The sequence below is a fragment of the Gopherus flavomarginatus genome, chromosome 7 (genome assembly GCF_025201925.1).
Source record: "Gopherus flavomarginatus isolate rGopFla2 chromosome 7, rGopFla2.mat.asm, whole genome shotgun sequence".
NCBI classification, from domain to species: Eukaryota; Metazoa; Chordata; order Testudines; family Testudinidae; genus Gopherus; species Gopherus flavomarginatus.
Window position 1 is genome coordinate 102,661,991 of NC_066623.1, and position 22,451 is coordinate 102,684,441.

At 41.7% G+C, this 22,451-nt stretch overlaps 1 protein-coding gene across 1 annotated transcript in view; it reads right to left on the reverse strand.

Moving 5' to 3' along the window:
* The window catches only part of C8A (complement C8 alpha chain), a 37,013-nt gene extending 20,266 nt beyond the window's left edge, over positions 1–16,747 (reverse strand). Inside the window, exons 1-7 of the mRNA XM_050962025.1 lie at positions 16,638–16,747; positions 13,736–13,856; positions 12,345–12,489; positions 9,524–9,668; positions 7,731–7,920; positions 4,445–4,645; positions 215–455 (exon numbers count right to left, since the gene is read on the reverse strand). Of these exons, the coding sequence (XP_050817982.1) occupies positions 215–455; positions 4,445–4,645; positions 7,731–7,920; positions 9,524–9,668; positions 12,345–12,489; positions 13,736–13,856; positions 16,638–16,747 (1,153 nt within the window). The remainder of the gene's footprint in view (positions 1–214; positions 456–4,444; positions 4,646–7,730; positions 7,921–9,523; positions 9,669–12,344; positions 12,490–13,735; positions 13,857–16,637) is intronic.
* Between the last annotated feature and the right edge of the window lie 5,704 nt (positions 16,748–22,451).

A 22,451-nucleotide genomic window follows, 5' to 3' on the forward strand; every position in this document is an offset into this window, starting at 1 on the left:
AGGTCAGAAGTGGGACGTGCCAGTTGGTGAGTGGCTATAGGTATCCTCTGGTGGTAGGTACTGCTTTAGCAGTGCCAGTACTATCGCTCCATGCCTGGGAGGATGAAGAGGGAGGAACCCAGGGGTTAGTTTTAAGAGTCTATAACATTAAACAATCAGAGGGGACAGTTAGAGAATAAAGTGATGAACACAGAATTTGTAGCATTATTCTAACCTTTTCTTTTCATTTCTTCTTTGTTAACGACAAGGATATATTCAAAGATGCCTCCCATGGTCCCAGATGTCATGAAATGGGTACCATAGTCATTAATAAATTTGGCATACATTCCATAGTTGTAGCTGTCTGGAAGCACCATCAGAGACTGAAGCACATCTTCATCCAGAACTATGTTATCCCGTCTCATTTTGAACCGTGCTGTCTGTACCTTTGTTATGGCTCTAATGAATTCTACATTCTGCAGATAAAACCAGACAGATGTTAAAAGGGAAACATGTCTCTTCCCTGAGAAATATACATGGGTCCACATTGCAGAATAGTGGTATAAACATTTAGTGGGTTTACACCAAGCTAGGAGCCCTTTAAAGGAACATTGCCCGAACCTGATTCTCAACTAAAGAACACTAATGTGTCCCCACTGAAGCCAGTAGAGATACATTAATCTAGAACTAGTGTTGCCAATCCTTGTGATTTTAGCTCAAAGCTCATCTGTTCTTTTTCTTACAGCTTCAGTTCCTGGAGTCAAGTGATTCTGAGAGAATCTCAGCTTTTATTTTTAAAAAAGTTTCTAGCACTTGTGGTTGCAGAGGAAAGCTTGAAAGTGTGACCCAAGTGTCCTTTAAAGGATCAAAACCAAGAAGGCAACTAAAAATACATTTTATTTAGGTATTAAAACATATTTTAAAGCAAATCTCATGGTTTTGGGGGGGCTGGAGTCATGATTTTTGATCACCTGGGCAGTGGAGCTGGAACAATTTGTATAGTGGGGGTGCTGAGAGCCATTGAACCAAACTGCAAACCCTGTATATGATGGAAGCCACTTCAAGCCGGAGGCTGTGGCCACACCCCCAGAACACCCTAGTTCCAGCACCTGTGCACTTGGCGTTAACAATACTGTCTACCTGAAATCAGAATAGGCTTCTTATGTTTTTTCCTCCTCTAAACTGGATGCTCTACTCGAGGTTCTCAAACTTCATTGCACCATGACCCCCTTCTGACAACAAAAATTACTTCACAACCCCAGGAAGGGGGGACCGAAGCCTGAGCCTGCCCAAGCCCCACTGCCCTGGGGGGAGCCCAAAGCCCGAGCCCCACCACTCCGAGCAGGGGGGCCAAAGCTGAAACTCAAGGGCTTCTGCCCTGGGCAGTGGGTTTGGGCTTCAGCTCTGGGCCACAGCAACTCTAAGCCACCCCTGGTGACCGCATTCAAAGGGGGTCCTGACCCACTTTGGGGCACTTTGGCGGTGGATCCCGGAGCAAAAGGACCCTCTGCCACTGAATTACTGCCGAAGCGGGGGCCACCCGCCACTGAAGATCCCAGGCCCCCTGAATCCTCTAGGTGGCCCTGATAAACAGTGACATGTCTGTTAGATGTTCAATAGTCAAAGGAATTATTTGCAATACAGGAAAAGAGTAGAGCAGCAGTACTTAAACTGTGGGTCGGGACCCCAAAGACCCACGGCGGGGGTCCCCCGCTGCCGAATTACCGCCGAAGACCTGGCACTTTGGCAGCAGAGGGTCCTTCCACCCTAGGGCGGAAGGAACCCCCACCACCGAAGTCCTGGAGCGGAAGAAGCTCCGGGGGCCCAAGTGAAGGACCCTGCTCCAGGGACCCCAAAAAACTCTTGTGGGGGCCCCTGCAGGGTCCGGGGCAAATTGCCCCACTTCCCCCCCCCCCCGGGCGGCCTTGCTGTTTATGCTGTTTGTTCACTTTTGCGTATCTCTCAGGTTAGACAACTAAAGTCGGCTTGTCAGTTTCACTTTGGGTTATCCCAAGTTTTAGTCAATTTTGGTGCTGGCTCCTATTTCCTAGCCCAAAGCTTCAATAATGGAATTGCAAATGCTTCCAGGGACTGTTTATATGTCTTTAAAATAGAAATATTTAAAAAAAATGGAACCATTTCTATTGGTGTTAGGTTCTGTTAATGTGTATTTGTTTTGAAAAACCTAAACTGGGTGGCCAGATTTAACCTGGTAACTTTCCTTTACACAGCAAAACTGTGTTATAGCCACTGTGCTGGACAGCCAAGCAATGGAGAACCTCTGCAGGTCGATGCGATTCTTGAAGCCATATAAAGGACCTAGGTGCCACACCCAGATGCAATTACTACATCACTCACACACTCTCTCTAACACACAAATACACACACTTCTCTCCCCTCAGCACTGGTACCACAACCTTGGTTCTTCAGCTCCAGAAAACATAAGCTTTTGCCACATAAGTTAAAGAGCATCTTTAGATAGTACTAATAGTAGGATCTTGTATCTTCTTTACAGCAATATCACACGCACACACACACACACACACACACAGAGCTAGTACATTTCATAGCATGTCTATGAAAGAGGGTGCAGAGGGGAGGAGCGAGTATGTCAATAGTGTGATCTGTGAGGGGCGGTGCAGAATAACAAATACACATGGCAGCTGGTGCTTGCCATTGCTTCTCCTACTCAGCAGTAATTAGCTGTATCTCAGCTGTGCAGACAAACTGGCTGTTTTCCTGTTGAGGGCAGAGGAATCTGTTCCCCAAAGTCCATGTGTCTGGAGAGCATTCTCCTGCACATTCTCTCATGTTTGGGCCATTGCTCCATGTCTCAGAAACTGACACAATCGGCTGCCCTGCCTGTGATGGGGTATCAGCCCCACACAGACTTGGAAGAGGTTAGGGTGGCCAGGCAGGCCAATTAACACCCTTGGGTGCACCTGGAAGGGGAGCTGGCCACTAATTAGGAGTAGTCTCAGCTATAATGAAGCAGGAGGGGCCCAATATATAGCCAAGAAGCTGGCACAGGCAGTGGTGGTAGGAAAGCAGGCTGCAGTCACTCCCTGAGTGGAGGTAGTTAAGAAGCTGGCAACCCCAGAGAGGAGAGAAGCCAGTAAAGTAGGAAGAAGCCCAGGGAAACAGCAGTGAGGACTAAGGAGATGTAGGTCTTGGCTCATGTTATAGGGTCCCTGGGCTGGAACCCAGTGTAGTGGGTAGGCCTGAGTTCCCCTACCAGCCACTGGGCAGTGGCACAATGTGTTGGAGATGCCATCCTGACAGGAGAGTCTGGAAGGCCTTTGAATTCCCCAGAAGGGGAGGACTTTAGTGACCTGGCTGGAGGGCCAAGCCATGAAGAGGAAGCTGTAGATCTGGGAGTGACCAGTGCAGCGAGAGAGAAGATGGCAGAAGACACCACCAGAATGAGAGCGCAGACTGGTGGATCTACTCCCCGAGATAATCAGAAGGCGATGCGGTGAGTGAACCGTGTGACACAGCTCTTTTAACGAGTCATTTTCTGAGGATACAAAATCACTGATTGTTTTCATCAGAAAATTGATGTGACTCTAGACAAGGAAGAACTAGATATTTTAATGATGCCAGCCTACAGCAGTTTTGAAAGCGCTTCAACTAGTATCAGGGGGTAGCCGTGTTAGTCTGTATCCACAAAAAAACCAAGAAGTCCGGTGGCACCTTAAAGACTAACGGATTTATTTGGGCATAAGCTTTCATGGGTAAAAAGTGAGTTTTTTTACCCACAAAAGCTGATGCCCAAAGAAATCCATTAGTCTTTAAGGTGCCACCGGACTCCTTGTCACTTCAACTAGGACACTGTCAAGATAATTCTCTTTTACTGTTCCTTGTCACTGACCAAGAGAAAAGTAGATCACAGGCATAGTATAAATATAAAATATTATCATTAATTTTATCAGATCTAAATGGGGGTCACCACACATTTGGCCATGATGTAAACTTTCTATTAAAAATAAATTCTTCCATTTAGTACTAATTTGTTCACTAAGATACTTTTAACTTATGATACAATAGAAGCTTAATTTACCGCCATACTGTAGCTTGTATTAAATTGAACAAGAGCTCATCCCCTGAGGACAACTGGTTTGATGAACATCTTGATATTTTCCCCTCCCTGTTTGCCACTTTAAGCATTTCTTTATTTATATACTTAATATAGCCATGAAACAGGAAGGGGCAAGATGACATGTGTTCTTATACTTCGTAATTCAATTTTATTCCCATTATAATGATTCTGTTTGCTTAAATGTAATAAGACTAACAAACGAGATTATTAATGATCACACATTTGCAATTACATGAACAAATGAAGGTACAATTACTATTGTTAAAAAAACATGCAAGTAAAAGAATAAACTAACATATGTTACACCGAAATTGTGCAATGCAACAAGACATGACTGAGAGAACACATGCACCATTGTTTTGTTACCTTCTCGTTATATTGCGTGAAATTCTTCAGGGTTCCTTTACCCCGTGATAAACTGAAACCTAGCTCAAAATAGGCAGGTACGTTAGCATAACTTATTCCAAAGGTAAAACCATAATTTGTGGATTTATCTTTTTTTATGGCATCAAATAAATCTCTCGAATCATCGTAAAACTCAAAAGAGAATCCAGAATCAGCATGAGCCTGAAATGAAAAGAAGAGGCGTTACTTTTGAAGCTATTACTTGCCTTCTTTACCGTATCCCACACTCTGCTGAAGTACCCGATCCTGCCCCAATGGTAAGGTAATGCAGCCTATTATTAAAGTAGCCTGACACTTCTCATTACAAAACCCTGTTTTCAGTTGCTAATAACTTTGCCAAACTTTAATTGTTTTGGCTGAAATTTTCTCAAGTGGTGCCTAACTTAAGCTGAATATTTTCTGGAAAATATCATCAAAAATGGTTCAACTGTTTCTGAGAATGAGGTTATGGGGAAAATACATTTTTTTTGTTTTTTGTTTTTGCCCACAATAAAAATGTTCTTTGTACAACTCTAGTGCCCCTATACTTGAGACCAGTGACTTGAAATTTGGCTTGGTGGTGGCCTTTGTGTTAGAGATGTGCATTTTGCCAAATCTGACTAAATTTGACCAAGTTATGCGTCTTTGAAAAATCATAGTTCACACATGCTCAGTAGAGATTGCTTAGATTTTAGCAATTAAAATCTAAGCAGATTCCATCCTCAGTGAGCATGCTCAAGCCCCTGACAGCTCCTAGAGTGACTAGAGTGAGTGTGCACCTGAACATGGTCCACCCCAGGGCTACAGGGGCTCAGATGGACTTTTGCTGTAAGTGCTGCTCCTAGCTGCTCTACGCTGAGCACTGGAACTAAGAGCAGGGAGCCTGTCTCTTTTAGCCCTGGTCTATACTGGCAGAGAGATCGATCTAAGTTACACAACTTCAGCTATGTGAATAATGGAGCTGAAGTCAACGTACTTAGATCTACTCACCGCGGTGTCTTCACTGTGGTGAGTCAACTTCTGTCGCTCCCCCATCGACTCTGCCTGAGCCTCTCGCCGAGCTGGAGTACAGGAGTAGGTGGGAGAGGGCTCAGGGGTCAATTTATTGCATCTAGACTAGATGCGATAAATCGATCCCCGCCGGATGGATCGCTGCCTGCCGATCCAGCAGGTAGTGTAGACATACCCTTAGACTTTCAGAATGGTCAAAAAGCTGGACCGGGGAGGGGGAAAATGAGTGGATTGGAACAAGATGTCTGGGGGAGAGAAATTGGAACTTGTTGGGCAAGGACATTGGAACTGGGAGCAGAAAAGGAAGCTGGGACTGAGCGTCGGGGGGCGGGGAGGGGAGGGAGGCGGGGTAGAGGGAGTAGAAGTTGGGACTAGTTGGGCAAGGAGCCTGGGACTGGGAGCCAGGTCGGGGAGTGGGAGCTAGTGTGGGAAACAGGAAGAGGGTGTCAGTTGATGGTGGTGTGAGGGATATGGAAATTGGATGAGGAGCTGGGAGGAGGGGGAAGATTGGGATTGGCTGGATAAAAAGACTAGCACTAGGACTCAAGAAAGGGGAGACTACTGTTGAGACCTGACAGCTGCAACTGAAGTCAATGGGCGCTGTGCTTTGACCACATGAACTGCTCTATAATGCTAAGTACTCTTAAAAATTAGGTCCTCCTCATCTCAAAACTTGTGGATTTTAATCTCAGTACCTCAACCCCCCATCTCTAAAATGAGTATAATACTACCCTCACAGGGACATTGTGAAGATAAATGAATAGATATCTGTGAAGCACTCAAATACTGTAGGGATGAGTGCCATAGAAAAGGCCATGAGGAAGTTAATAATTCTTTCTTCAGAGCAGTATTTGAACAGTGTGCAGTGAATAAACCCCTCGAGGTTGGGGCACAGATTGAACAAGGAGCAAAACACAAAATATTGAATAGGTGCTTATTAAGTGAGCACCGTCCATCCCGTGCACTGAATTTTCCATCCTGTGGAAAATACAGTATCTGATCACGTAATTATAAACTGCAGCATAATGCTTACACATAAGGGGGCCAAATAAAGATTGCACAGGCAACCTTAGTTCTGACTTCCTTGACTTTTCTTAATCTTCAGCCTCAAGCTAGGTGCCCAGGCCTCCCATACAATGAGTGGAGAGAGTTCAGCATAATAAGAGATGGTAAGAAGGTGCTTAGGTGCTTTTGAAAACCAGGCTAGGCTCCAACCTGTATTTTTTAGGTGCTGAAATAGCTTTGAAAATCTGGCTCTGAGTGACTTAACCAAGCTCACGGAGGAAGTCTGTGGCAGAACAAAATCTCCATAGTTCCTAGGCTAGTACCCTAACCATTAGATTATCCTTCCTCCCCTAATTATTATTTGTTTTGTGCCGGGAAATGTACAGACAGGTAACAAAGAGGCATTCCCTGCCCCAGATAGTTTAAGAAAAAGACTATAGCCAACAAATGGGTATAACAACCTGACAGGAGGAGCACAAGGTAAGAGAGATGATTAGGATGAACAGTGGTCAATGCACGCTAACTGTTAACCAGGGCAATGATGACTTTACCCTACAGTGTAGGAAGCTCCCAGCAGGACAGGTGGAATTTTAAAACTCCAGCATTATACAGACAGAGGTGGGGGAGGAAGGTGACTTAGCTCTTCTCTGGCACTTGTCATCCAGACTGCAGATCTCAAAGCACTGTAAAAGTGGGCAAGTATCATCATCCTCATTTAACAAATGGGGAAACTGACGCACAGATCAGTGAAGTGACTTGTCCAAGGTCGCACAACTTATTAATAGCCAAGCTGGGAGCAGAAACCCAGTTCAGTGCCTTGTCCACTCAACCAGAATAAGTAATAGGATTGCTTGGGTGCTGCAGCAAGGATCATATTAGTTCCTTCACATGTGGGTTTTAAAAATAACTGTGTTGTACAAATGCTTATTGTTAACTAGAAGACTGTTGCTTTAGAGACTGGTGGAAAAGGTGGGGTTTGTGGAAGGATTTGAAGGAGACCCTGGCTGAGGGGAGTACTGGCCCCAAAACATATGGAATTGCCCTAGTAATCCCTTATATCAAAATGCACAATCTCAGTAACTGCCCCAGAGCATATGAGGCTGCTCATCCATGAAAGTAGGTCTTCAATGTTATCTTTCTATTGCTGCAAATAACTGTAATATCTATCCTGAGAAAATCTACATAACATCTCTAAGGCAAACTTTGGTTCCTAGTGAGAAAATGTTGCTAAATTAACATCTTAAATACTTACTAGAAATTGATATACATGGAAATTGTAGGGTTTTCTAAAATATTTCTCATCATCCCCATAGTACAAACGTTCACAAGCAGAGTCATATTTCAATTCCCGCCATTCTCCGTTGTAAATGTACTCACACTGGCCTCCATAATACTTAGGATCATATACAAATTGCATTTCTTCTTGTGTAAGAACATTGTATCTTTAATGAAAAGAGACATCATCCAGAAATTAACAATAGCTTTCTTTGCTATTACCAAAAAAAATTCCTACCTTTTCTCCCCACCGTCCCGCCCCATCCCCCCACTTTGACTTTACATACATTCTGTTCTCAGACACTGGACACTATGTTGCCTTGGATAGCAATGACTCAGGATCTTCGACTTCATAAATGGGAGGTTTTGATTCCACACCTCTCCATTTTTGTCCTCTCCTGTGGGAACTAAACTAAAGTGATTTTTCTCTCTGACTAAAAATGAGACAAATAGCCCGTTATTTCAAAGACAGTATCATAGAATCATAAGTTAGAGATGGAAGACACTAATGAAATCATCCAGGTCATCTCTCTTCCAATATATGGTTCTCTGCAGTTCATTTTCTAGTGTTTGGTCAGGTAGAGTTATAAAAATGTCCCAAATTATGGGGCTTCCATCAAGTCCCTTGGGAAATCATTTCACAACCTCCTAATCTAGCTGTCACAAAGTTCTTCCTGATAGTCAAAGTAAATGTTCTATTTCTCAATTTCATCACTTTTCTGTTAGTTGTTCTCCCATTTAGCTGTTCCCCCTTGGGTGTTAACACCCTCTGTATACTTGCAGACTGTGCTCACTTAGTCACACTATTCATAGTTGGTTCACTGAGTCTTTCCTCCTGCTCCCTGACTATTTTAGATGTTCTTCTCTCAATTCCCTCCAGTTTGTCAATATCTTTCTGCTCACTTGGTAGCCTGAAATGAGAGTAGCATACACTGATGTCCACTTAGAAACTCCTCAGAACTGGAAATTCTCTTCAAGAACATAAGAATGGCCATACTAAGTCAGACCAAAGGTCCGTCCTATGAGTAGGTACACTGAGGACAGGCCTTGAATGCTCTGAATCAATGCTCTTAATTTTTCTAAGAGGAGAAAGCAATCAGGCTTAGCATTCAGAATGTTTTATTTCACTTCATATATTGCTTTCATTAAATAGAGGAAGTTATAGAGGGCATTACAAAGGTGGGGAATTATTATTATTACCCTGAGGGGCAAACAGGGCATGTCTACACTGCAATTGAATGCCAGTGGCTGGCTTGTGTCAGCCGACTCAGGCTAGGGGGCTGTTTAATTGAGGTGTAGACGCTTGGGTTGAAGCCTGGGCTCTAGCCACTGCCAGGCAAGCCCAAGCCCAAGCCCGAATGTCAACAATGCACTTAAGTAGCCCCCTAGCCTGAGCCTTGTGAGACCGAATCAGCTGACACAGGCCAGATGCAGGTGTTAACCTCTCTGGGCATATCTGCACTGCAGTTTAATTGACTTGTTCAAGCTCACAGAATGAGTCAGATGCAGAACTTGGATCACATGCCAGGTCTGCAGACTCGAAGTCCAGTGCCCTGTCTGCTATAGCTTGCTGCCTCCCTTGTTACTCACTGCTGTGCCGTTTAGACTGTGAAGTCCTAGGGACAATACTGTCCTTCTGTTTTGTACAGTACCGTGCACGCTGTCAGAGCTCAATTAATAGAAAACTGATGCTACTACTGAATAAGAGCAACATAAAAAATGTAACCCTGGCCTGACTGCAAGAACAGCAAATATAGATGAATTACTCACCCTTGGGCTGCTCTTTCAGACCCAGGAATTGGGTCTAGATTTTCACAGAGGCTTTCAATATCTTCATCCTCACAGTTATTCTCATCAGATCCGTCTCTACAGTCTGGCTCTCCGTTACATACAAGGTGGGGTTTAATACAGCGACCTGAAGTGCATATGTACGTGTATCAGAAGGGTAGCCATGTTCGTCTGTATCCACAAAAACGAGGTGTCCGGTGGCACCTTAAAGACTAACAGATTTATTTGGGCATAAGCTTTCATGGGTAAAAAACCCACTTCTTCAGATGCATGGAGTGAAAATTACAGATACAGGCATAAATATACTGGCACATGAAGAGAAGGGAGTTACCTTACAAGTGAAGAACCAGTGCTGACAAGGCCAATTCAGTCAGGGTGGATGTGGTCCACTCCCAATAACTGAGGAGCAGGTGTCAATACCAAGAGAGGGAAAATTGCTTTTGTAGTGAGCCAGCCACTCCCAGTCCCTATGCGAGCCCAAATTAATAGTGTTATGTTTTCAAATGTATTGTAGCTCTGCAGTTTCTCTTTAAAGTCTGTTTTTGAAGTTTTTTTTGTTGAAGGATGGCTACTTTTAAATCTGTTATACAATGTCCAGGGAGATGGAAGTGTTCTCCTACTGGCTTTTGTATTTTACCATTCCTGATGTCTGATTTGTGACCATTTATTCTTTTACGTAGAGACTGACTGGTCTGGCCAATGTACATGGCAGAGAGGCATTGCTGGCACATGATGGTATATATCATATTAGTAGATGTGCAGGTGAATGAACCCCTGATGGTGTGGCTGATGTGGTTGGGTCCTCTGATGGTGTTGCTAGAGTAGATATGAGGACAGAGTAGGCAACAGGGTTTGTAACAGGGATTGATTCTTGGGTTAGTGTTTCTGTAGTGTATAGGAGACATCTAAGTGTGGGCAGCTGTGGTAGCAGTATGGCTTGAGCATCCAGGGATCCAGTGACTCAGCTTATCCCCTCAGCAGGATGTTAAGCTGCCATAGGCCATCTTTTTCCCTTCAAGATGAATTCCCCACTCTGGTTCAAGAGGCCAGCAGGTGTAGGGAAACTAATTTACACTTCCCTGCACCAGAGTCAGTGAATCTTTTCTTAGCTAGTAGGCAAAGTGTCTTGTTCACAGAACCCTGTACAGTGGCCACTGCCTCAGACAGCCACCATTTAAGAAGTCGCCATTTGGTAAGTTACCCCCCACACTGGCATTTACAATACCTCCATTCATGTACAGGGGAATGCTCGTATCTCAGAAACCTCTGTGTGGCCAGGGCTGGCAAATGGTGGCATTATTAAAGGTGATCACGCTATTGTTTTTCATACGTATTACAATGTCTTACCAGCACTGTTCAGTCCTTCTGGGGCGTCTGGCATTGGTCACTTTTGGAAGACAGGATACTGGGCTAGATGGACTTTTGATCTGACCCAGTCTGTCCATTCTTATATCTTAGGAAGTCATACTGCCCTCTCACCCTCCCAGGTAGAGATACGCTATTGCAGTAGGAGAACTGGTGTCTTCTGCCGGCAGCAGAGATGGGGCAGGATTCCAGAAGACTAGGCGGGGACATATACTCCCTGTGATTCATGAGGCTTCATGCACCCCTTTGAGCAGGAGTTTAGGGGGGCAGCAAGCTGGTGGAGATGTGATCTGCAAGCTATTCTTCACTACAGCGATGGGCAAAAGAGCCACAAGAACTACTTCAGTGCTTTCTGCTACATCACTATAGCTTGGAAGGAAGGACTATTCCCTCCCTGCATCTACAAATCTTCCTAATGCTTATTTGGGTTATTTGGACCAAGATTTGGCCTTATTGTTTAGAGGAAAGCAGAGTTTGAACTTTAAACTATCCTAAAACTTTCCCTTGCAATGTGCAGTGCTTCACAACTGTGGAGCCTGGGTTAGACACCTCCTAAGTTCGAAATAATGGATCCACTGTGTGGGAATCTTGTCAAGTTCATTTTGCTGATGCTCCAGTATATTAATTATCTAAGATCATGTTCCTGAATAGGCAGTACAAGAATAAATAGCTTCTTCAGTTGGCTAAATGAAATTAACTCTGTCAGGTTAATGTACAGTTTTGCCTGTTCGAGTTGCAGAACGTGTTTTGGGAATTTGTTACAATAATTATATTTCAGAAATGAATGTTTTCACGAGGCACAATTTGAGAATACTTGTGCCATTGAAAATGAAGGGACATATCTGCAGCTGGAGTAAATTGGTGTGAAGATCTGGCCCTAGATATGGTGCATGTTTCCTAATATCTATAATAGTATTCTATACTAGAAAGCAGAACTTGGCACTATTGTGTTGTAAGTAAAAACTGTACTGATGAAACCCAATCTTGCAGGGACAGCCACCTGATCTCCTGATTCTGCTGTAGCTCCTGCTGGTAGAAAAAATTTCTGTCAAAACTCTTTTGATAGAAAATTGTTTTTGTTTTTGGTTGTTTTGTTTTTTGTTGTTGTTTTGTGACAAAACAACATTTTCATGATAGCTACCAGTTTTCCACAAATTTTAATTTTTCATCAAAAAAAGAACACCTGAAATGAGAGAAGTTGTGATTAAGCCATTATCTGAAATCTGGGCAGACTACACCTTGCACGATGCACCACATCCAGGGACTCATAGGACACATTTCCTTCCCTTAACACAAGGAGAGAACATAGTGCATCATGGGAGATGTAATCTAGCCAGAGAATTTGCACCGAGGAACTGGTCCATTGTTCTCATTATTGACTCTTTCTCATCCAGGACCAAATTTAATTTGCTGTTGTTCCCAATAGCATTTCACTTACCTGTCTCCTCACACTGAAAATCTTTTCCACAGCGTTGGCTTGCTGCACATGGTTCTGTTGCTCGGCATGCTGCCTCATCCCAGAGATGACCAGCGCATTTACTCCCTTTAAACTTGGCAGGCTGTAGCAAAGTTCTGTATCTGTACTAAATCACATTAAATTAAAAAAAAGGCAAAGAAATTGGCCAATTAACAAGAACTTTATATCCAGAAATGATAAGATTTTGATTAAATTTTAAGTAGTCGTAAAAACAAATCTCCTTTATAAATTAACCTGTTAGAAAGTGTTCTAATTATTTAGGAATAAATAAATATTATTGCAACCAGCTATGGAAGTTAAAGGGCTTAGCAAGAATGAAAATAACGTGAGAGACAATGGGCTGTTGTAAATCTGGTGTACATCCATTGACTTCAATGGGGTTACTCCTGATTTACACCAGTTTGAGTTGAATAACACCTATTATTTTGAACTAGGTGGCTCTTTTACAGTGGTGGAATAGATTACTTATTAATTTCAACATCGTGTAGGTACCGCAGACCTTTCGGATGGAGTATGGAAACTTCCCAGTCCTTGTTTTCTGTTAATTGCACACATTTTAACTAATATTCCTATTCCATTAGGCCTAACGCCTGGTATAGTTAGTTTATTTTTCCAAATTCTGGATCTTGTGCCTATGTTCTATGCCTTCGATGTGGCATTAAGCTTTACATATGTTTTGCAGAGGAATGTGCTGTGAGCTATAGGAATATCAGACATAGACAAACAAAAATAACAACTGAGATCCTGAAAAGCTCACAGCATTTGTGGCTGATTAATGGTGGATGCTGCTGCCTGAACTGAACAAAACAAAGAGGAAGAGCAATCCCATTTGAAGTATGGCTCTTCCTTTCCCACTCATTCCATATGCTAGACCTCTTGGTTTCTGCCTAAAATATAAGTGGAAAATAAAAGTTATGACCTATACTTAATAGTTGTGAAGAAACACATGAAATGATACAAAAATCAGAGTAAACAGAGCTGATGAACAAATGCTTCTCAGAGTGTTTCTATATCTGAATATTTGCATTGAGTCAATGGAAATTTAATTAAAACCTAGCTAGATAAAGAAGAAAACTATTGGCCAAATATTGCGGGCCTGATTCTTCTCTCCTTTGTATAAGTTTTGCACCTTAGTAACACTTTTGGCTTAAATGAAATTACTTCTAATTTACACCAGCGTAAGTAAGACTCAGGCCCCATGTTTCTAATACAAGAGAATGTTTATCATATTTGGATGAGTTTACTGGATGTTTCGGAAACGATGAACATGCATAATACATATAATTAATCTCTGTACATGCTCATCACAGACACATCTGAAGATAAGTGAATACATTATGGTTGAGACTTACTTTTTTCTCTTGGCAAGGAAAGCAACCAGTCCATTCTGACCACTGGCTTAGGTGACAGTTCACAGGAGCCGGAGTATTGACATCTCTGCCGGTTCTTCTGAAGAGAGTAAATGATACCGGCCTAAGTTTTGGAGTGACGTTTTAAGAAGAGGTAATAGCTGTGGAGCCAAGCAGCAGGAAAATCATCGCCATTTTCCATACAAGCACAGATTTTAGAGGAAACTAGAACCTTTTGCTGGAGAGAGTTGAATCCAACCACAGGTGGTGTAAATCAGTGTAACTGCACTGAAGGTCATTGAAGCTACACCAGGTTGCACCAGCTAAAAATCTGACCATTAGAATTTGCCAGTGGCAGAAGCAAAAACAGGAACTGGATGTCTTGATCTCCTGTTTCCTGCTCTACCAATAGATTATATCCTCTTCCAGTACGGTGTATGTGATTTATGTTTGGTTTTTACAACACCCATTAAGCCTCCTAATAAATAATGGATTATGCCCACATTCTAGAAGATGTCCAGAAACAGAATGCTGGAAATGGAAGAGAAAGCTGATTTGAATTCACACTGAGAATCGAAGTAAAAATAACAAACAGCATTTTGACCTTGAAGCCTCTTTTGAGGACAATTTGTAAAGGAAAGCATATAATTAATGTGAGAGGCAATTTTAAAGTGGAGGCTATGAATACAATAGACACAGAAGATACAGTAGGAGAGGGTATTGCAAAAGGATAAAGTGCAACTCCTACATTAAGGAAAAAGAAAGCAAAATAATCTGTAGTGAAGTGGAGGAATGGCAAAAATATAAAAGTTTAGAGTGAAATTGACTTTTTGCTTTTCTCCTCACATCTCATCCCAAAATTGTCAAGATAATGTAATTGCAAGTGCATGCACATGGCATTCCAGTGCCAAAATAGAGTTTTAAAACATTAATGGAAATTTGGAAATGATTCTGCAATGCATGGATGGAATGAAACCATGTCAATACAATTCTAAATGTGATTGGGCTAAATTCTACCCTTCCTTATGCCTGTGAAATCCCTTTGCCATCAGTGTATTACACTGGATATTTATCGGTATAATGAGAGCAGAATAATAGTTCAAATCTGTAAAGACCAAGGGTCAAATTCTCTTCTGGTATAAATAAGTGAAACTCCACTGAAGTCAACAGAGCTTGGCACATTTACACCAACCAGTAATTTGCACCAGTGTTTTGATAACACAACCAAACAATATCCGTGTGACTATGTGGAATCCACTTTATAATTTTACAGTCTAATTTAATGATACTGTTGAAATGCACTTTATGCTAAAGCATACAGGGAAACGAAATCCCCCAGAGGAAAGGACACTCAACAACTATTAAGGCTGAGGCACAGAGAGCCTTATACAAGTCTCCCAACTCACAACTTACTCAAGGAAAACTCTCATTGTCCTCAAAGGGCATTTTAGTCATGTAAGGAGTAATTAAAAAAGTGATGTATAAGGCTCAGAAATTCAGTGTACACAGACATAATTCTCTCTAGGTCTGATCCAAAGCCCATTAAAGTCCATGGAAAGACTCTCATTGACTTCAACGGGCTTTGGATCAGATCCTCAAAGAAGCTCATACACAGCACCAGTAAAATATTTGTCTCACCACCCAGAGCAGTACTTATGAGCATTTGCCCCTCAATCTTGCAACTTGTATTTGTATAAAGCAGTGTTTTGTGTTGTGGAGTACTATGTCTGCCTTAGCTCAAAACACATGTTGTGAGTTTATTTCTAACCCTCAGCATGATGATTATTTTTGGCAATTAACTAATGAGCAACCTGTTTTACTTAAGAGACTATGGTCCAAAGAGAAACACTGATAATTAGAGGAGGTATGGGGTACATTAGGGATTCATCGGAAGCTTGAGAAGAGAGAATACTAAATGAAACACACAAGCTCAGCAAAGGAGACTGTGGATACAGATCAGTGTGCTAGATGAAAACACACTGGATCTGCAGACAAACAGCAGAAACCTGAAGACAGAACACTCTGGAAAACATATATGTTCGTCCTGACAGTAGAATTTGGTGGCTATATCCTTCAGCACTTCATAAAGAATTTAATTGGCTCACCTTCACCTAGCTTTTTTAATTTACCTCTTCATTATTCTGCCTTGTTTGATAAGTTCATCAAACATCAACAATCTTTGCTTTGTTCACTTTCAAAAGGGATTACCAGAGTAAGCCTTCATAATTAAATGTATCTCTACCAAGCATTTTTTTCTTTCTACGTCCTCTCTGCCTCCATGTTCCAATTATCACTGATACCTTTTTTGAGCCTTCAAAATCGTATTTGCCTTTAAAACAAGTTTGCAATTAACAACTGCAGGAAAAATCCAATATTTTTTCTATCATAAAAGTGTTTTCTTTAAAGAAATGTCACTTGTTTATTCCTTTTTAAAGCCAAAATGACATTCATAATGAGATATAAAATGGGAAATAAATATAAAGACATATATAATTCCCATTTAATTCATTATTTGAATGTTAAGCAAATCAAATCATGTTGATTAAACATTCAAATCATAAATATGAAATAATTTTAGTGTTGCAAACACTACAATTGAAAGCAAAAGATTAATTATAAATAAAGCTTGATCAAGGAGATAGCAACCCAAAGTGCACAAATATAGCACAGTAAATTTAAAATAAATGAATATTCTCCTTTAAAAGAATAAAGTACATACAAACAGTACATATAACAAGGAATGCCAATTACTAGACCATGATTTGGATGATTGCCAATATTCTATTCTGGTAGCTGTTTACAGATAACAGTGCCCATATGCCTCCATTTGAGACTGAATTGATGGGCTAGCCAGATAAAACAGTAATGTAAAACTGTATCTTAAATTATATGGAGATAGACTTACCTCTGGGAAGGCAATCCTGTTACCTCACTATGTGCTGTAACTGTGTCCTGACATATTAGATAAGTTATCAAAAGAATCAAAGGAGAAACTTCATTCAGGCTCCACCACATTTCTTTTACGTATGTAAATATTTCATATAAAATAGTTGAAAACAAGTTTTTCCTTTGGCTTGGAAACCCCTTGGTTCCAGTGCTGATGGGTAGCATAGAAAAACCTTCAGATTCTGAGCATTGCAGAATATTGTAAATCATTGACAAAAGCACAAATTAAATCACAGGTGCCCAAGATGCATTCTGAAGGTCATTGCCTTTTTTTGAAACAAATTCCCAGATATTAGGCAAGGGAATATATTTAATGTGTAAATAGAAACTTGGTTAAAGTCAAATAAGTCTTATCAGTGAAATGATCATTGGACCAACCTCAGGCACTCTGACTAATTTTGTGGGAGAGGGATTCTGATTTTGTAACTTATATGTAATGTTTTGTTAACTAAAATTATCTGTGGGGAAGTTTGGCAGTCTGGCAAATTGAATATTGTAGAATTCTGTTACAAGGAACAAAAAGTGCCATGCATTATAAGGAATACTAAAGGTAATGGCAATTCATTTTTCTCCATTGCCTGTCTCAATAAAATAGTTTCCAGAGTGCAAGGATGTGGGTGAGTTATTGCCTGACTCATAATGGCTGTCGGGTTTGCCTATGCAGTTACTGCATCACCAGAATCTAAATCTTTGTTTTCTAAAGTGATCTGGGAGGAAAAAGGTGCAACTGAAATCTAAAATTCTGTTATGTTCTATATGCTCTGTGAACCCAGCTGTCAAATCTGTCTGCAGCCCAAAGTTCGGATGACCTTTAATATAAATGGCTGCTTTGCACAGTCAAATGCCTTCTCCATGAGATTATAGATGCATTACAGCTACCTTTCCCACCCCCTACCCCCAGATAACAGATCAGAAACATACCATATATAATGAAAGTTATTTGTGGAATGCTTCCTAGAAATAAGGCTGGGCTTGTGTTGTGCAATCAGGCACATCAACAATTTCTAACTGCTGGGCTTGGTCATTTATTTATTTTATTAGAGGGAGGACTTGATGTGGAGAGATTTAAGCAGTAAAGCAATGCACATCCTGTTAGAGGTGAAATTAAAGATATGCTTTCCAAGGTGTTCTATACCGAAAGTAAGATTATATATATTTTATGATTCCATTTATAACATAATGAATTGAACTTGGCTGAAATTGCGTTGGAGCTCTGCTTCTAATTCTTTGAACCGCTTTACTTGAAATGCTGGCAATGCATTAGATAGTCTAAGTTGTGCATCTAACTTCAGGAAAGTATCTGCAGAGCTTCAGATTGGGTCAAAACAATGAGCTGAATACATGGGAATAAAAGAAGACTCTCTAATGGCGGTTAGGCTATGGGCTTGATCCTGTACCTGTTGAAGTCAATAGAAAAGCTCCCAGTGGTTTCAATGGAAGCTCTGGATCAGGCACCATGTTAATATTTGTATTCCAAATCAGTTTCCCCTGAAGTTGAGGTACTCTGTATTGCCAGCATATAATTAGAAGCCTTATAACTTTTCATTTAAAGCCCTTGTGTACTTAAAATCACAAGCAGATTAGCTCAGTGTAAACAAACTTGGTCACACATGTTCCTTGCTGTTCTGTTCCAGTTGAATAGATTTAGATGGCTCTTGTGTGAATTGCATCTCTACTTTCTTAATGTTTTGCTCAAGCTGCATGAGGGAATCATTCTTTCCCCTCACTGATAACAATATAGTATGGTATTTTGTTTCACTTCAACAGGTCTCCAGCTCAGTCATGAATACTACAGTGTCTTATCCACAAGAGCTGGAATTAATTTCTGCATGCAGAAACCATTGATCTTGTAAATATCACCTGAATGCTATATATGGTAAGACAGCTGTATTGAACAATAAGCCTACAAAAGCCTGGGCTTATGGTATAATTATCATACTAACTAACATTAATTTTCTGTGCAGCAATTTAGAACTGGCACTTCTGTATTTTATGGTTACATTTTTTCCTGTATTCAAATCTCTTCCACTGTAAGGAATCAGATTCTTTGAGAGAACTACCCTTTGCATACTTCCTTTTTTTCATAGACATTTTGAGGTACACTGTTTTTAATACTATAAATCTTCATTCCTGAATATGATGCTAATTTAGGACCTTATCCAAAGACCACTGAAGTCAACTTCTTTTCTAGTTCCTATACCACACTCATCACTATAGTAACTGAGTGCTTTCCAGTAGTGCATTATGCAATGTGCCTAACATCTGTCACATGTTTGTGTTCTCATTTTCTCCCCCGGAGGAGAAGTGTATGCAGTGGAGTGTCTTATGGTGGTAGGGTTGTGTTGTGTGGTTTGTTTGTTTTGGTTTGCATGCACGTTGCGATGTATTAATGTTAGAGAAGGCAAAGTCAAATAAATGTGCCTCGCATTTAGAGTGGAAGGTGAAGAGTCTGATCGGCCTTAGTTCCTGGGGAAGTTCATTCCATAGTCTCAGACTGGACCCCACAAAAGTTTTACCTTCCATGTGGATGAGCTTTACCTTTATTGTTGAGCATTCCACTGTGCCAGAGGAACACAGTTGTCAACTATGGTCTTCATCTCAAAGCTTTAGGTGGCCTTTTAAATATCTTGGGCCCAGGCTATGGAGCACCTTGAAGCTAAGGACTGAGACTTTGAACTTAATTCAATATCCTATGGAAAGCCAGTGGACAGGTGGAGGACAGGTCTGATGGGCCTGCATGCAGTGAGGCATCTCTGAGCCTGACAAGTGCTGCTGAGTCATCCCGCAGCCTGAGCCTGCTGAGTCATTACTAAGCCTGATCACTTGAGGGCTCCATGTCAATCAACCAGCACTCAGCAAGTCCACAGGCAAAGGTCTAACCAGGTGACCCCAAGGCCAGGGATATAGGCTCCCAAGGAGAGCAGGCATTTCAGTCTGCTCAACGTTGCTACCTCAGAGAGAATATCCCCTGGTGCTTCTGTTCCAGCCCCGCCCTGTGCCTGTTCCTGTTCCAACCATGTTCCAACCCTGTTCTTGATTCCTGCTCTGACCCGCAGCTCCAACCCCAGGCCTGACTGCTAGGCTGGACCACTGATGCTTCAATCACTAGGCCTGACCATGCATTTCTCAGTTTCTGACATTGTGATAGCCTATGCTGTTGAGGAGATGTGCTGCAGTGTTCTCTTTTAGTTGGAGTTTTCTAAGCACTGAAGGCTTCATTCCCAGGTATAGTGCATTGCAATAGTCCACCCAAGAGGTGACAAAGGTATGAATAACGTCAGGATAGAATGCAGTCTCCTAGCCAACTGGAGGTGGTAGAAAGTGTTTTCACAGATGCTGCTATATGAGAGTGCAGCCTCAGTGAGGAATCCAAGAGTTCTAAAGTATAGACTATATTGACCAATGTGTGCACCTTCAATGAAAGCAGACTGCACTGTGGCTGCTAACTCTTCAAAAGGCTTTCTTTTGCCCATCACCATCACCTCCGTTTACTTAAGTTCAGTTTCAGCCAACTGTTCTGTCCATGAACTGATCTTATCCAGTCTCTGGGCCATTTTGGTGGTAGTGGTGTGAATCTATAGATGGATGAAGGATAAGCAGAGCTGTGTCCCCTCGACATTTCGCTGGCACTTGATTCTGTTGCCTGATCATTTTCTCTAGTGGTTGCATGTAGCCATTGAAAAGGACCAGAAAAAAATTGATCTCTATGGGATTCAACAAGTGAGGAGTCTAATAGTGGAGGTACCGTTCTCCATTGACTTCAATGGGCTTTGGTTCATGTCCATAGTATGTGATTCATCCAAGCATATGTTTAACTTTAAAGACATGAATAGCCCTTTTCATGCAACGGGATTCCTTGCATTCTTAAAGATTGATGATGCTTAGGTGCCTCGATGGATCAGGACCATATTATGACAACCAATCCCTTAGTAATACCTACAACAGATACTTGGATAGATAAAAGACAAAGCTAAATAAGTCTTTTTTATCGTGGTTTTTCATTGCCCTTCCTACAATGCCTTAATAGAGCGCCTCTTAAAATTTCTGAAATTAATCATGTGATAACTTTGACTGGACTGACAAATAGTTTTCAGCTTGTTCAATTAAAAAGTATCATCATCTACGTTGTCTACTTTTAAGATCAGTAAAGCTGCAAACCTCTAAGGTAGCTAAACAGCTACCATGATTCTAAACCTTGAGATAGACAGATGAGCCTAGCACTCCCTCTAGTGGACAAAAATGCAATAGAATACCTTTCTATGGAAATAACTAGAAGCTTGTTTAGTAGGAATGATCCCTCTCTGAAAGTGACTTTAGCACAAGACTCTGCACCACTTTAGTTGGGTAGCATTACATGAGGGTTAAGTGATCCACAGGCTTTGAGCTCACCCTCTGCAGAGTGTGATATACAGCAAGTCCTCCAGGAAGAGGAGAGATGCTACACTTCATGTATCAGAGGGGTAGTAGCTGTGTTAGTCTGGATCTGTAAAAGCAGCAAAGAGTCCTGTGGCACCTTATAGACTAACAGACGTTTTGGAGCATGAGCTTTCGTGGGCGAATACCCACGAAAGCTCATGCATCTGACGAAGTGGGTATTCACCCACGAAAGCTCATGCTCCAAAACGTCTGTTAGTCTATAAGGTGCCACAGGATTCTTTGCTGCTTTTACACTTCATGTACACACTCTATGCAGACTTTGGTTTTTGTTGACATGCTTCGTGCTGAGACAGAAACGAAGAAGCCCAGCACAGGGCAGTTGCAGGCTGCAGCTACACAGAGCAGCAGCAAGTTTGTTAAATCATTTCTATACATAGTTCTCTTAATAAAAAGGGGTATCTTGACGCCAGCCTCTTCATCATAAAGACACTGCACTGAGGATCAGTTTCAGCCTGTTAGAATCTGATGCTGCTCAGTACCTATAGTTAAATGTGAGTTATGTGTTTAAAGTCAGTCCTGTCAACACAGGGTCCAAATTTCTTCAAAGTTCTGGGGTGTTTCAATGTGACATGTTTAGTTTGGGTCCATCACTAGTCCAGAGCTGTATTCTTGGTAACCACTGACAACTTTGGGGACTTCATAGATTCTGGCTGAATGGCCTATTGGCAGTTTTTGTGCAGCCATCATCATGGCATTGAGGCATCACTGTATCCAAACAAACCTATGTCAGCATCTCTGAAAAAGAGGCTGCTTTTAGGTGCCTCGTTAGAAATTTACATGTGTCATGAGGTACACTAACCATTTGCCTCCTTGGCCTGGGTAGCTGGGCCAAGGTAACCTAGGCAGAGCTAAGAGTTAAACCTCTTCTTTTTTGTGTCAGGCCTGCTGATGTTTGGAACGAGAATATGGAGCTGTTAAGTGTCTGGGGAACAGATAGAGTAGGAGCTTCTTAACCTAGTGGGCCTAAATACCATGTATAACAGGAGATAGAAAATAAGGAGTGGCTGGTCTAGTCTTTTCTCTCTCAAACTCAGGAAGAGATTTGGCTTTCCTGACTGGTCCCCAGAAAAGGGCTTTCATTATGATTTCATTTGTACGTAGACAGGGAGGGTTCTTTATCTGAAGCTTTTGTTTATACCCTGAGAAACTGCTGTGCTCCTGTTTTGGGAGCATGCTGGAGAGACATCCAAGCCAGTGCAAACATGCCTAACTGTATGCACCCAAGTTTGAGAGTTCTGGCCTTAACATTTTGCACTCACCCAAAATTTCCAAATGGTAGGGCACCCTGTTGCAAGGTACCTAGATGGAGCATTTCACTAAGATATAGCTTCCAAGC